We start from the raw sequence: 14,947 nt of genomic DNA, 5'->3' as shown, positions 1-14,947 counted from the left end.
TTGGACTGGGACACCTCAAAAGCATTAAGTGTGCTGAAGAATGCAGTACTGGCTGCGTAAAAACAAGTCATACTTCCCTGGATGATGAGATGTTCTTGCTCAGTACCCGCATGATGCTTTCCGTCCTGAATGCTGGTTTTCTACAGTTGTGTTCATTAGTAATTCTCTGTGAGAATAACATAGTGTGTTGTTATACCTGCATAGCTCTTTTGAGTTATAGTGAACTACATCAAAACAGATAATGAAATTATATAAATCAATTTTTGTGGTGCTTCATGGCAATTTATAGTAGCTTAAAAGTTGTTAATGTTGCTTTTATCAATCTCATTCTTCTTTTAGTTTGTATTGGCTTTTATTTTCTTGTCTTTGGCATTTGTACAGATTCTTCCCAACATATATTTGATTAAAACATAGCAGCCTTTCATCATTGCTGTCATTTGAATAACTTTTAACTCTTAGCCAAACTATTTAATATAATCTTAGATATCAAGTAACATAAAATAAGATTCTCAAAACAAATTGAAAGGTAGACTTTTGAGCTGATGTGAGAGCAGTAAAGCCTTGATGCCATCGGGGACTGAGCATATACTTTCTTTTAAGAGTTTTAAGAGATTTGAGTACTTTGCTGGATTGGGTGACAAAGTGCTTTCCACTGTGAGGAATAAAAGTTTATACACATAAGCACCTCAAGATAGTTTGCTTAATAAAGTGGGTGGCTAGTGTACTGAAAATAAAATCCATCTCATATAGGTTGTATTAAACACATTTGAATAGTATATGTCAGAGCAATTACTTTCTTTATTGCTTAAAAGCTTCTGAACAGCCTTAAGGCCTTAAGGTTGAATAACATGCAAAACTGGTGTACCTACATTTCTGTACTTGCTGTGTATACCAGTCCCTAATGACTGGAGGAATATAACTGTCCCATATGTATATATATACCTGTCTCAGCACAGAACTTCCCCAGTGTGGGTCAACTTTGAATATTTCATTAGTAACAATGCTACTCACTGTGTTCTGTGTTTTATTGTAGCTTTTTAAAAATCCCAGATATAAAAGTAATCAAACCATGCAGGCACAAAGAAACTCAAATAGAGCAACCCTGAGAACTTATTTTGACTCAGAAAATTAAAAAGGGCCCTTAAACTTTACCAGTTGTCATCAGGTCAGATTATATCTATACAGTTTTCAGTGGATTCAGCTGGATGTAATTGATAATGATATATAGTTTATTTGCACACTGTGGCATAAAAGGAAATCAGTTTAATATCAGTGAACGGATACAGTTATTTGGGATAAACTCTTTGAATGAATTACTCTTATTTCCACTGCTATTTCCATTTTCATTTAAGCTTAAAAAAAAGACCTTATCAGTCATACCCACTTCTAAATGTGTCCACATCAGGGGTGGGCTTGCAGCAATTTAAACTAATGCATTTTTATGCCAGTTTAGATGCACTAATCAAATTCTCTGAGATTAGCTTGATGCCAATGTGTGCAATGATACAGAATTCTGCTTACTCTATCTTAAGTTTATTAAGTATTCAGAAAACCACTGGCAGTAAAAACCAGTAGAAGCTTGTTTCCTTGCTAACATCAGCACCAAAGAAGGTACATTTCCAGATTAAGGAAGAAGGAGCAAATTTTACAGTCATTTTTTCTTCTAGAGGAATCACACTTTGAAGTGTCAATAGCTAACTTAAATGCCACATGATCAGACTACTCAGAGATAACTGGCTTAAGTCGCCTCCAGGTTCACAGGTTAGTACGTGGGATTCACAGATTTAGAAGAGGAGAATCCTAATTCCTCTGTAGTCCAACCTCCTATATGACAAAAGCTGTACAATTTCAACCCACAATTTCTCCATCAAATTTGTGACAAGCTCATCCTACAGTGACTGACTGCTCATCCTACAATGACTGCTAAACTTGCTTTATCATCAGTCATCTCCACTGCCACCATGGGAGGATGAGAGATTGGTAGCAGAGGCTCAGGAAGGACAAAATGCAGTGCTGCTTAATGAGCTGTGAAGGTGCGTGACCCACAGTACTTGTTTCATGACTAACATGGGCTTGGTTCTGACCACACATCTGCCCTGATACTTCTCCAGGTTTTACAGGATTCAAGTCTCCTATGAACTGGCTGCTCAGATAGTAAATATTCCATTTGTAACTGAAGGGAAACTATATATACAAGAGTATTAATATGTCCAGTAGTTTCAAAGTTACACAATCATTTCAAGAAATAACACCTACAGTAATATGGTAATATGCCCAAACAGAGCAGCAATGTGGACTCCACTTCGGCATGCTTGCTGCACAGCTCTATGGTATAATCTGGGAATTAGGTTCTGTAGTCATAGTTCAAGTCACATTTTCCAGAATCCAGATTCAATTTAGAAATGTAAATAAGAGATAGGTTTTCAAGTGATTAGCCCCAAGAACTTGCAATGTGCACTTGCAGCTCACCTCTTTACATTCAACCATTCCTCAGTAGTCAAAAAAAAAAAAAAAAAAAAAAGTTAGTAGTTTTTCAGAGTATGCTTGGATTTGAAACTTTTTAAATACATCTTCCTAGCTAAGGTGGCCAGATACTTGCAAAAAGTTCAACCCTTCTGTGTTTCTAAAAATCCAGGCTTTGGTTCTCACACAGTGTTTTTACTTAAATAGCTGTTTATGTACATATATGTATCTGTATTTGCTTAGTACAACTCCACATTAAAAAAATAAAAATGCCCATTTTGTTTTATTAACAGTATAGCCAGAGGGAAAAAGATGCAAATTCTGGAATTTGAGAGTGCTGCAGTAACACATAACCAAGTATTATATCAAAGTGCCAGTGAAGTTGCTTCCTGGAAAATATATGGGAAAAGGATCTGATTTCATCAAGCTGCATATTATTATATTTATTTACTGTTACACATTCTTGGTCTAAGTGGGATAAACTGCCATAAGTTTTCCTCTCTTTTCCATAAATGCCTTTTATATGATTAAAGTATTGCTATTCAGAAAGCTTATTAATTTCTTACCATGGTCATTTTATGACATGTAACCTCTGAAATATAAAATATTTTAAGTACCCTTTTTTATAGCTAAAATTATAATGTTTCTTTTTTTCCATGAGTGCTCCAAAAGAGGGAGAAGTGTGAAGGATTTGGTGAAGTATTTAAGTGCAGAAAGCATTTGAATGGTTCGCTAGACTTAGTTTAAGCTATAGATCAGTGTTCCCTTGATTTTCTCAGAAAAAAATGCTATGAAGATGAAGAGAGATGGTAAATAATTCACATGCTAACTAAAAAAGACCACACCACTGTATTATTTTTCTTTCTGTATTATTTTTTTTTTCGTTATTTTCCAACATGCTTCACTGAATGTAGAGGTTGGTGTTCTGTATCAGATACCTTCTACCATGACTGTTTTAAAGCAGTTTGAATTTTTGAAGCTCTCAGAGAGCGTCTGTCCTGAACAGGCTCGCATCATCGCCCCTGCAGTTCTTGGTGGTGTTTTTCCAGATGCTTCGTTGGTAGCCAGAGTTTAAGGACAAGGCCAAAGTAATTTCACTTCTGACTTCCCTCTCAGCCTGACTAAATTTCAGTTTAAGCAGCTATTCATATTTTATCTGTGGGTATATAGCTTCATCATGTCCCATGGGCTGATGGCCAGGGTGTAACCTGTCTGTAAAGCACCATCTCCACAGGTACAGTGCACTTAGATCTCATGGAAGCAGCTGCTGCCAGAACTGCTGCTGGCAGAAGTAAATGCTACTGCTGTCCCCTCCGGCTGCTCAGTCCATGTAAAAAGGCAGGGGAGCTCATATGCATTAGCTGAAATTATATCTAGGGTTTGCACATGGTCATATTCTTACATGTTTTATCTCTGTTTTCAGAAAAGGTAGAGCTGAGTCCTAATTGCCTGACACCAGTAAGGATCACAGCTTTTAAGAGTAAAGTATTATAAGCCATCCAAGCAATGATCCACTTTGGGTAATGACTTTCAGTTTATGTGAAATTTTTTTTCCAGAGCTTTGGTTGTTTATAGACTTTGTGGCTTTGAGGCCAAATGAGTTGAATTGTTTGTGTGCTGTTAATGTACTGGTAATTTTTATGTGTAGAGAAGTTCAGCTATGGCTATATACTCCAAGGAGTGAAGTGGGTCTCATAGGAAGCCTACATGCACTGAATTTTGTCTGTGCATCCATAATTTGTGGTGATATCCTAGTAAAAAACTGCATTTAGTAGACACCTTTGGCTGTCTCACCTGTTCTCTGCACACTAATTCAGCTTTCCTGGGATAGCAGTTAAACTTCTGACCAGCATCAGCAGCTTCCAGCAGTAGACATTAAAAGAAAACAAAAAAAAAATCTGCTGGAGAAATACACACCTGTCGTCTACTGAGTATGCACATGCAGATTTTCTAACTCAATCTGTTTGAGAGGCTGGATGACCTATATTTAGTCCCACTTCTCTCCTAGGTTTCAGGGTGTCCCTTACTGTATCCAACTAGGAAGCTGGAGGCACCCTACTTGCAAACAAAAATGTCCAGACATACAAAAAGTTCACCAGCACAAGCTTTTAGACCTCAGAGTACATGGGATATTAAATCTTAATATTGTGGTGCTATTGTGTGCGGTAAAGATAGTTTAGATACTTTGTACAGATTTCTGCAGGATTTTTGTTATCGGTTATGGCTGTTTCTGAAACCAGTGTAGCTTTTGTTGGATAAGATATCTGTCTTGGGGTGGGTGGGGGGAAGTGTATACAGAAAAAGCATGGCCTTGGTAGAACCATGAAGATGGCATACATCTCTACAGAGATTTCAGTAGTTCTCATTTGGGATAATGGCATCCGTAACTCGCTCTGGTCCCTTGGGCAGTTTAGAACTTATGAAAATTTTTATTTCAGTTTGTTTTTAATAGTAAATCCCTGCATCCTCAGAAGCCATCTGCTATCTGAAAGTAGTTTTTTATTAAGAAAATACCAATTTCATACCAATTTTTTGCATGTAAAAATAACAATACAGGATCTGAAACTCCATTTCCAAGCATTCCCCCCCAAAAAATCCTCAACAAAGCAGGGATGTAAAGAGAATAACAGCTCTGTTTGACTCTAACAAGCCAAGTCAAGCACCGCACCTCTGTGTGGGGAGCTCGGAGGCTGCAGCTGCAAGGCTCAGGCCTGCTTGTGTTGTGTTGCAGTTGTGTGAGGTGCAAGGACAGGGCTGTAAACACACCTGTTTAACAGACAGTAAATCAGAAGACTGAGGTCCATCTGTGAGGGGTGGAAGAACTCCTTGTACTGCCTTCTACCTTAATACAAGTTGTATCCTCTGCTGCTCCTTTGAAACTTTGGAATTAGTCCATTTTCTCAAGAGAAGCACTACTATTTTAATTAACTTTAAATTTGCACTTTCATTTATTCTTGTATTTGTTAACCAAGCTTATATGAGACTGCCAAATTAGAAAGATATGGCTTACATAGCTCATCACTTGAACTGTTCAAAGTACTGCATAAATTTGATCTCTTCACAAATATTAATCTGCCTTGGGGTTCTCCTGAGTACCCATTCAGTGAACTAAAAATCTGTGTTTGCGTGCTGATGTTTGTTCCCGAGGGCTCATCTCCCTAGTGAGCATGTTTAAACAACTGAAGTGCTCTTACAATGAAACATTCAAATTCAAGCCTTTATTATTATGCAATCTGGGATTATTTTTTTTATCATTAGACTTCCTTCTGAACTGGGTGGTTGACACTCCCTGTTCCAAATTCCTGTCCCATGAGCTAGTTGTTTGGAAATACTGGCTAGGAGGACAAACACCATGATTTTTTTTGATTTTTTTTTTTAATCTGGAGAAAGTGCTTTTCCACTAGGTATTTGGGATTAAACTGTAACCTGAAGGCAGGCCACAGAAACAGGATAAAGATCAAAAGGAAAAGGAGACTATTACTTGATAGATTGATACAGCTGGAAACGGTGGGCCTCATTCAAGGTGCTTTGGGAGCCAGAGGATTCTTGCACATGATTTAACTAGTTTCTGGATTAAACCTTGCATATGCCCTGGGAGAGGAATGTATACTTGCTCCAGGAGCATGTGTGCTCTGGAAAATAATTTGAAAAGCTAGTCTATATTGTGACAAACTGAGGGTTCATATACATATTTGCTATTCAGAAAAATATATTTCCGATTAACTCCGTGTCTAAACAGTTTTAATGAAAAATTAGACTACTTTGACTTGACTCTCCAGTCGGATCAGTTTCCATACAGAACTTCGCTCCTTGATGCCTGTCCAAGAACGTATTTATCAGGGAATTTATACAGCCCTTTAAATTCACTTCCTGATGTGAATTAAAGCAGCTTTCATGTGCAAAACCCCTTGAAAGTTCCCTCTGTGTGAAGTGAGGATTTCTCCATCTTTTTCAAGCATCCCGTGATCCTGTGATCTTCTCTCTCAGAGTCCTACAGGATAGTCCATTTCTGCTGCAGGAGAGCTGGATGGAAAAGCATCCCCATTGCCTGCGGGGACAGAAAGCACTGTGATGTGCTCTTCATGCACTGACTGAATGCTCAGGCTCTCTTGGCTGCACAAGGAGAGTGCCACGGTTCTGTCATTTTTCCTGGCGAGTACTTGTTTTATTTTGTTTTTCAAGCAGCTTAGCATATAAAACACCGTAGCCACTTGAAAAGTCAGAAGATCCTTCAGGTTGCCGTGTCACAAGTCGTCAGGTTCTTGAAAGTGCCTGGAAAAAAACTGATGCACCAAATCCCTTTCGTTGTTGTGCTTCAGCCACTTGGAGGGCTCAGCCAGCTACAACATTTAAAGCCCAGCTGCTTCCAACGGCGGCGGCAGCCTGAGCATTGTTTTGTTGTCGTTTGCTGCAGAGGAGCAGTGGGAGCTTACATCATTTCCAGTAATGAAGTGCCTGGGGTTCTTTTATGACTTGCACACTCCGCTTCTCTGGAGCTGTACAGTATGTGCTGCTTGACTCCAGGAAACTGAGGATTTGTTTTGACTTGCTAGAAGAACGTTTGCTGTTTCTCTTTACAGTTTCACCGTATGACTTGTCAATTCTCTCCCTCTCTTAAGAATAACTTCAAATTTAATTAGCTGAGTGCAAACATCTTGCATTGCAGTGCGGATTAGACTCCTCATTGAGTACATTTACCAACAGAATGAAAGACATCTTAATCAGGCATTTCTGTATGTGTCCAGAGTGCCCAGTAGCTGTTGACAGACAGTTGCTATTGACTCTTTTTTCTAGTGGAGGATGACCCAGTGATGTGGGGGACCAGTGTTGTTAAGGTTTACTTTTTGTTTTCAATGCTCTCTCTCCTACCTATGAGCACTTTTCAAGTGTGTTCCATTAACATTTCCCTATCTGCTATGTAGGAGAAATGATATGTGCCTTGCTGGGATGTAGCATCTTCCCAGGAGTTCCACAGTGACCTTGCCTAGCATATTTTAAGTGGCACAATTTATACTTTGCTGAAGTGCAAAGTAGCATTGCACACCAACCTCTACTAGGCAGTTTGGCACCAGCTTCCCAAAGCGCTACCTGGATATATGCGTGTGCTTTGAATTCTTCAGGGGTGAATTTCAGTTTGCATTCCCACCACTCAGAGAACATTCTCCAGACCATGAACCACCTGTGTCATTTCTGGGATATCATCACCCAAGTAGCAGCCTCCACAATTCTCCGTAAGTCCCAGAGTAAATGTTTGCGCTGCAGCAACAGCAGCCAATTTACCTGAATGAGCACAGCTGCAACAAATGCTTTTTGGCAGCATCAAAACCAATGATGAACAGCACAAAATTAACAGTCCCCTTTGTAAAATTGTCATCCTTTCTGTTAGTTACACATACTGGTCTTGTCATAAGCACTTCAAAAAAGCACCTTTAACCCCTATCAACTGTTCACTTCCCTAGAGTTAAAATTTGACAAGTTCATTTTTAGCCATCTATTCTCTCAAAAATGCTGTGGTTTCTGTTTGACTCTTCAGAAGTGAATCATAGTTTCAAAACACTCACTACCTTAGTGAAATGCTGTTTTTCCATTAGCATTCAACATGTTTAACATGCGTTCAGGCATGTTATCAGAAACTTATATTAGACTCCTTAAAAAAAAAACCTCATGTGATTTCATGCCCTGGAAACACCTTTTATGCTTTAACTGTTCCTACAGCTATCGGGAGATATGAGGCATGTGGATCTGAGCTAGTCAAATTAATACCGTAATGGCTTCTGGCTCGACAAGCAGGTACAGTGCAAAGAGCAGAACAGCTGTAGTAGAGTTACCTTTTATGTGGGTGGCATAGACGTCTGCCAATTAAAATGATCTGATTATTCATTTCTTGCCATATGATTACTGTTAATAAGAACTTACGTTAACATGTTTGTGTCTGAACTTTGCACAGGTTCATGCCTGCATTTATTTTCTTAAAAAATAGAGCATGTCATGATTGTTTTTTGTTTTTAATGGACTTTCTTTCCTCATTTGAAAGCATTCCAGGACTTTAGTAATGCAGAGCTGCCAACTATCCCTTAAAGGAAGATGTTTTTCTCTCTAGGTAGTGCTTTCTGCATATAGTTCTGTATACACAATAGTTTTTCACCTGGGAACCTTAAGCTAGGTTTCTAAATCCATGTAACACCACTTACAAAGAGAGTGTGGCCTTCAAAATATGAAAAGAGGAGTCCTCATAAACTTTTATTAAAGCCTCTGTTATTGCAAACATTTATATTTACACTTTCCTTTAAGTAGTCCCACTGACTAACAGGCTTTAGCCATTGACTCCATTATGCTAACTCCCTGCTTGTAAAATCAAGCATTTTTTTCCAGAACTGATATATTTAAGATGAGAAATTTGGGTGTGGCAAAATGTTGTTTTAAATATGTCCTCAGTAGCTTACAAAGCATTTCAAAGTATTTGAGAATTCTGTGCAACAAGTGAGATGTTTTATAGCAAGAAATACGCAAGTCTAAGCATGGTAACTGTCAGCAGATGGTTGGTTTGAGGATCTTTCTCTGATCAGAAAAATGTTTAAAATTCTACATAAGCTTGGTAAATACAGTAGGACAGGGTAGAGAGACAGAAAATAACTGCAATAAAACTGCATGAAGTACAGTTTAGCTAGGGTAAGTGGCTGGAGACTCATCATCCTTGTGAATCAGGTTTGTAAGCCACAAGCAGAACAAAAGTTTTGGTGGAAGGACTTGCCCCCATGGAACTTAGAACAGTTAATAGAAAATACACTGGAGAAAACAATCCTAAAAAGACTGAGGAACTTGTCAAAAAGATACTTTCTTTCCCTCTACTGGCAATTCTGCCGCTCACATTAGTAGGAACAGAGGACACTGATAAGCAAGGTATTTCCATGGCACACACATTGGAGCTTTTGGGGGCTCTTTGGCTAACAGCATCATCCTTACCTCTTCTTTGTCCATGCTCACTGATGCTTTGAGATCATATTTGCTTCCATTGTCCCTGCAGCATCAATAGATCAAGAACTCGCATATGTTTTTTTCCAGTGTCATCCTGCATTACCACCTATAAGAAGACACCACCTCCAGTCCCACCAAGAACTACCACCAAACCGTTTATTTCCATCACAGCCCAGAGCAGCACAGAGTCTGCCCAAGATGCATATATGGATGGGCATGGACAGAGGGGAGATATCATCAGTCAATCTGGACTTAGCAACTCCACGGAGAGCTTGGACAGTATGAAGGCGCTAACAGCTGCTATTGAAGCTGCCAATGCGCAGATCCATGGCCCTGCAAGTCAACATATAGGGAACAATACTGCCACCGTCACCACCACCACAACCATTGCCACCGTTGCAGTAGAAGATAGAAAGAAGGACCACTTCAAGAAAAACAGATGCTTATCTATTGGAATACAGGTACAGTACAGGACATGGATTATATACCTGCCATTGTTTTGGATTTCTACATGTTTTACTGCTCATTATGCAACATTTTGTGTATTTTTCTTTTTTTCCTGACAGGTAACTATGTAGAAATTGCAGCAGTGTAATCATTCTGCATGGTACTAATGATGTTTTTCTAATTTATTGTAAAAACATCAGATGCGAGGATTTGTTTAAGTCTCCTTGCTGCTTGTTATTCAGCTCTGTTAAATTACACACATGAGCACTAATCTATGAATCATAACACAACGGGGGTTAGAAAGGCATGAATTAAATCATTGAAAGGGAATGTGTAAAACAATGATTTACATTACACTATCACCCAAAAAATATTTTTGTCCGGCCTCACTGAATTAATTGTCACTGCTTATTCATGCATTTCATAATGTCTGGTAGCTGCTTGAATGAGGCAGCATTGTTCCTATCTCAGCCTCAAGAGCAGAGGGTAAGTTCCTTCTGATTTGCCCTTGTTAAAGGAAATTACATTTCGTTACCTCTGCTGCAATGAAACAAGAAAACTAACCCTGCCAAAGTTCACTCCTATTTACAGAAAGGAGAAGAGCAAATAAAATAGACCAAATTAATCTGCTTTCTTAATTAATCTTTCCCATAAACCACCCCCCTCCCAAAAGAATCTGCATAGGACTTCAACTGTTTGCAGGATTAGCTTTTGCAACAAAGTACTTGAACTTACAATCAACTGCAAATCAACACAGGTTTTGATGAGAGATGAATCCCAAGCAAACAGAATAGCAAACCCACAGTTTACCAGCCTTCACAAGAAGATACGTTTGGTTTTGTTTTGTTTTGTTTTTTCTCGTAGATGGAGGTTGTAAGTACAGCATTATGTGCCTGGACAGGCTTATCTGATTAGCAAAGCCTAAGAATTTACCATGAAATCTCTGCATCAGCCTGGTGAGATGTGAGGCACTGTGTAGAAGTATGCCATCCCAGGGGTAGCTCCTCGAGAAGTTGTGACTTTTCTCTTACTTCTAATAATTACTATTACCTGTAGGTCCAGTTCACTGCTTTTGTTGTAGCCTTTTTCTGCTTCACAGACGTTTATTTGGGGTATATTCTGAAAGAAGGGCTGACGTTCAGTGTTAAACACAGAAGTGAGATCCAGGTGGGACAGGGATAAAGGAAAGCTTTTCTATTACTTATTCCCGTACTCAACGAAGCCTAAAGTGCCATTTTATTGTTGTAATCCCTCATTTCACTGAGCAAAGTAACAAAGACTCCTTAGCAGGCAGGCACCCTGCAAAATAATGTGTAGAAAGAAACAATATCCACATTTGCAGAAGCCAAAACAAACAACAGTAATGTGAATCGTGGCTATTGAGACACCATCTCCCTGCTGTCTCTTCTTAAGGTAGTGTTGCTGCAAACAATAAATGCTGCTTTAAGAGGTATAGGAGCCTCAGTTTCCTGAGATCCAATGAAAATAGAGCCCTCAATGCTGTTCAAGCCTTTGTAAATCTTCCTCTAAAACCTTGAAATTTACAGATGGCCAGCATAATCATATGTGAAAGCTGCCTGGGATTGGTACATGAGGGGCTGCCAGGGTTGTTTTTGTGTACAAACCAATGGAGATCCCTAAAGCTGGGATTACATGAAGTGAAACCTTCATCAGTGATACATCCTTCCAGGATTCCTGCCTGTGCACCATGCCACCCTCCCAGTTTTGCCCATCCATGAGACTTCTAGAGTCAGACAGGCTTCACAGATAAAAGAAAACTACTTTGCCAGTCCACTATCTGGTCTGTTTTGCAGCATCATTGCACAAGCAGTTGTGCTGGTACAGCTGAAGGGGTAGTGTGGGAGTGGAAATACCGTAAGATAGTTGTTGCTGCCAGAAATTACTTCTCTTAGAAACAACTGCCCTAAAACAGGCTGTCAGCTGTCTGACTGGCAGTATGAAGTCAGTCTCTCTCCGCTGACTGTAAAGGGAGTTTAGTTCAGGCTTAGACTAAACTCAGACCAGGTATAGACCTTACTTACAGTCTGGCCATCTCTGTAGAGCAGGGCAAGCTGCTTTAGCCAGAGGTATATTCCTGGTTTGCTTCCTCCTCTAACAAATAAACCTAACATGCACTTGTGATGAACCTCCATGAGTGTCCTCTGCACCCCTCAGTCACTCTTAGGACACCACAAGCCTCTGCTGTAAATCTGTTCAGCAAACAAGCAAAGTAAAGCAAAGAAAAATCCTTCCATCAAAAGGTTGCTGCTGATTGTCAGTTATGGGATTTAAGATGCAGTTATCCCCTTCAGTATCAAGTAAGTACCTCACTTCACTAAACAACTCAGTAACTCCCATCTCTCCTTGAGCACTTTTCCTGCATTGGCTCTCAACAACAAGTTTATTTACTGATTGAACACATGTTAACGACAGCTGGAGATTTTGTACACCCGAGGTCAGAGTGAATCCACAGGTCACTTTGTTACACTGCTGTGGCCCAAAAATTCTGTGTGGTGGAAATTTTTTTTCTTGTATGTCCAATAACATCATATATAGCACTGGGAATTGACAGCTACACTGACTGGACCCAAAAGTTTGTGATTTTTTTCAAAGATACATCTGTGGTTAAATTTTAACTTTATACCATTAGTATAAATCTCCTCACGGAGATGGAGAGGTGGTATAAAGTTCCTGCCTGAGCTCCTGGGGACCACGTGTTTGCATGATGAAGCAGCAGAGAAAATGCATCCAAGAGTCGCATCTGCTTTCTTTAAATTTTATCTGTACAGTGCTCTGATTCAAGGCACTAACATTTAAACAAAATAAACACATAATTTTGACATAAGTTCACATATGCATGTGCATACAGACTAACAGGTAAAATCAAATAAATGGTGGAGCATAGTAAGTGGAGTTACAGCTGCTCAGAGATTTGCTCTGGCATATGGGAACATCCACCCTCCATAAAATACTGGATAAAATCCATCTGTATTTTGCAAGCCAAATGTTGTCTTACCAGAAATGCTTTCTAGATTAACAACAATTATGAATATTCACTAATAACATCATAAATGGGCATGCCACAGATACACTACCTGACTAAATGAAAGTACTTATGGTACAAGCTCTATGTGCACCCACTTAGTATTATCACGCATAGAAATTTTAAGTATCTCTGCTAAAATACATTCTAATTAGCGGGTTAAATTTTTTTAAGGTTGATGGTGCTGAAGAATCCGCCAAATCAGGTGAAAATAAAGCAACCAGTAAGTTCCAGTCTATAGGAGTTCAAGTAGAGGAGGAGAAGTGGTGAGTAAAAGTTAATACTTTTTTTTTAAAGTAAATAATTATGCTGCAACTAATTTTTAAGAGCACGAGTTCCTGCACACATGACCATATAAACTTGCTTCCTGGATGAATTGTTAGATCACCCGACTGAAAAGCTGAGTCTTATAAGTGCTATAGCTCTTGTTTCTTGGAGAGGATTTTTCAGGACCAGTGGGAGAACTGGAAGAAAAATGCCACATATTTTGAAGGTCAATATACTTTTAATAAACTCCTTTTCCCCAGAAAATCTACCTGAACAGCTGAAGGTAATGCAGATGGAGTATTATTCTCGTGATGTCTGTAGCAGCAGAGTTGACAGGGAAGTTTACCTTATTTTTCAGCAGAATAATTTCAGCCACGTGGAGCAGTGCAGTGGCAGAGCCAAACTGATTGCTTTTGCTCAGATATCTCACCCAGACATCTCTGCATTACAACTGCTCCCTTGCAAAAAATTGTTGAGATTAAAAGGCAAGCCTGTAAAACTCAGTTCTCTCTCCAATCTGTGGTGTAACCTGAATTAGTAAACAAATATGCTCCAATAGAAATGAAAAAAAAATCTAGAATAGTTGTTGGTTTTAAGCATTATGTTTCTTTTTTATGACAAACTGCAGTTACACTGCAGGGCAGCATAACTGTGCATAGCACTTTCCAGACACAGAAAGTTTCTGAGTGCTTGACCACAGCTGCAAATCTTAATTCCTGCCCAAAACTGGATTCAGTGGCTGAAGAAAAGCTTCCAGACTCTCTCCTTGCCTCTGAGCGTGCAGGCCTGCCCAGTGCCACTGCAGCTGCAAGCACCCACCCAAGCCTTTGTTCGTTCTTCCCAAGCCGCTTGGGCACAGTGTAACTCTTGGATTCTGGAGCCATTTTGTTGATAACTCGCTGTACTGTATCATAGGAGAAGCCTTGGGGCAGTATCGCTTGCCAGTGAGGGAAGAGTTGCCCTTGCAATCTTTCCAGAGAAAACCTGGGTGCAGCAAATATGACCTGACAAAATTAGGGCCCTCTGCCCTCCTCTGGCCCACCAGCTGCAGTAGTGAGTAAAGGAGATGTCCATTTTCACACTTTTTTTTTCCTGCATCTGCTAAAAATGCTCAAAAATAATGTTATCCACATCATTTTCAATTCAACAAAATCTCCCTGCAAAGTAGCAGAGTATTTTCCTGTGATTCGAAAAGGCTAAAGTGATTTCAGCAAAAAGAAATGTGATTTTGCAATGATCCTGCTAGGCTGTTACCAAGTTCCTCATTAACCTGCTAAAACAGCTCTTGCTGGCAGACATTTCTTTATGTGTTAGACCTTAGCCCCATTTACCCACAACTCTTCCAGCAGTAGATAAATGAGCACATTAGAATAGATGCTGAAGGACCATTTCCCTTCAGCCTGAGCACAAAGGAAATAACTACCCCAAAAGCCCAATTCTCCCCTCCTCTCAAAAAAAAAAAAAAAAAAAAAAAAAAAAAAAGGAAAGGAAAGAAAGAAATGGTTGTGTGTAGATACCTTACTTCCAAAGTCCTCTTTCTGTTGCAGTTTTTATTGCTCCAGAGAAAAAGGTAAGATTTGCCTATGAGAGTCTGCCCTGAGAAAGCAATATTTCTGCATTACCTAGTGACAGCTGTGTTTGGGGGTTTCCTGGCTGATGAGGTTGCTGCTGTTTGGAGCAGACGGGCGAGCAGCAATCTATCATGGACTTTCAGAAGTGAACTGGCTGATAAAGGACAGCCCCTAATCCTTA

At 39.5% G+C, this 14,947-nt stretch overlaps 1 protein-coding gene across 1 annotated transcript in view; it reads left to right on the top strand.

Annotated features, from left to right (window-relative positions):
• Positions 1-14,947, top strand: part of DLGAP1 (DLG associated protein 1) — a gene marked incomplete at its 5' end in the record, with an annotated part of 95,868 nt that overhangs the window by 57,700 nt on the left and 23,221 nt on the right. The window contains 2 exons of the mRNA XM_029083736.1: positions 9,526-9,899; positions 13,103-13,194. Of these exons, the coding sequence (XP_028939569.1) occupies positions 9,526-9,899; positions 13,103-13,194 (466 nt within the window). The remainder of the gene's footprint in view (positions 1-9,525; positions 9,900-13,102; positions 13,195-14,947) is intronic.

Source organism: Antrostomus carolinensis, unplaced genomic scaffold, assembly GCF_000700745.2.
Source record: "Antrostomus carolinensis isolate BGI_N321 unplaced genomic scaffold, ASM70074v2 scaffold682, whole genome shotgun sequence".
NCBI lineage: Eukaryota > Metazoa > Chordata > Aves > Caprimulgiformes > Caprimulgidae > Antrostomus > Antrostomus carolinensis.
This window is presented reverse-complemented; position numbering and strand designations above follow the sequence as displayed.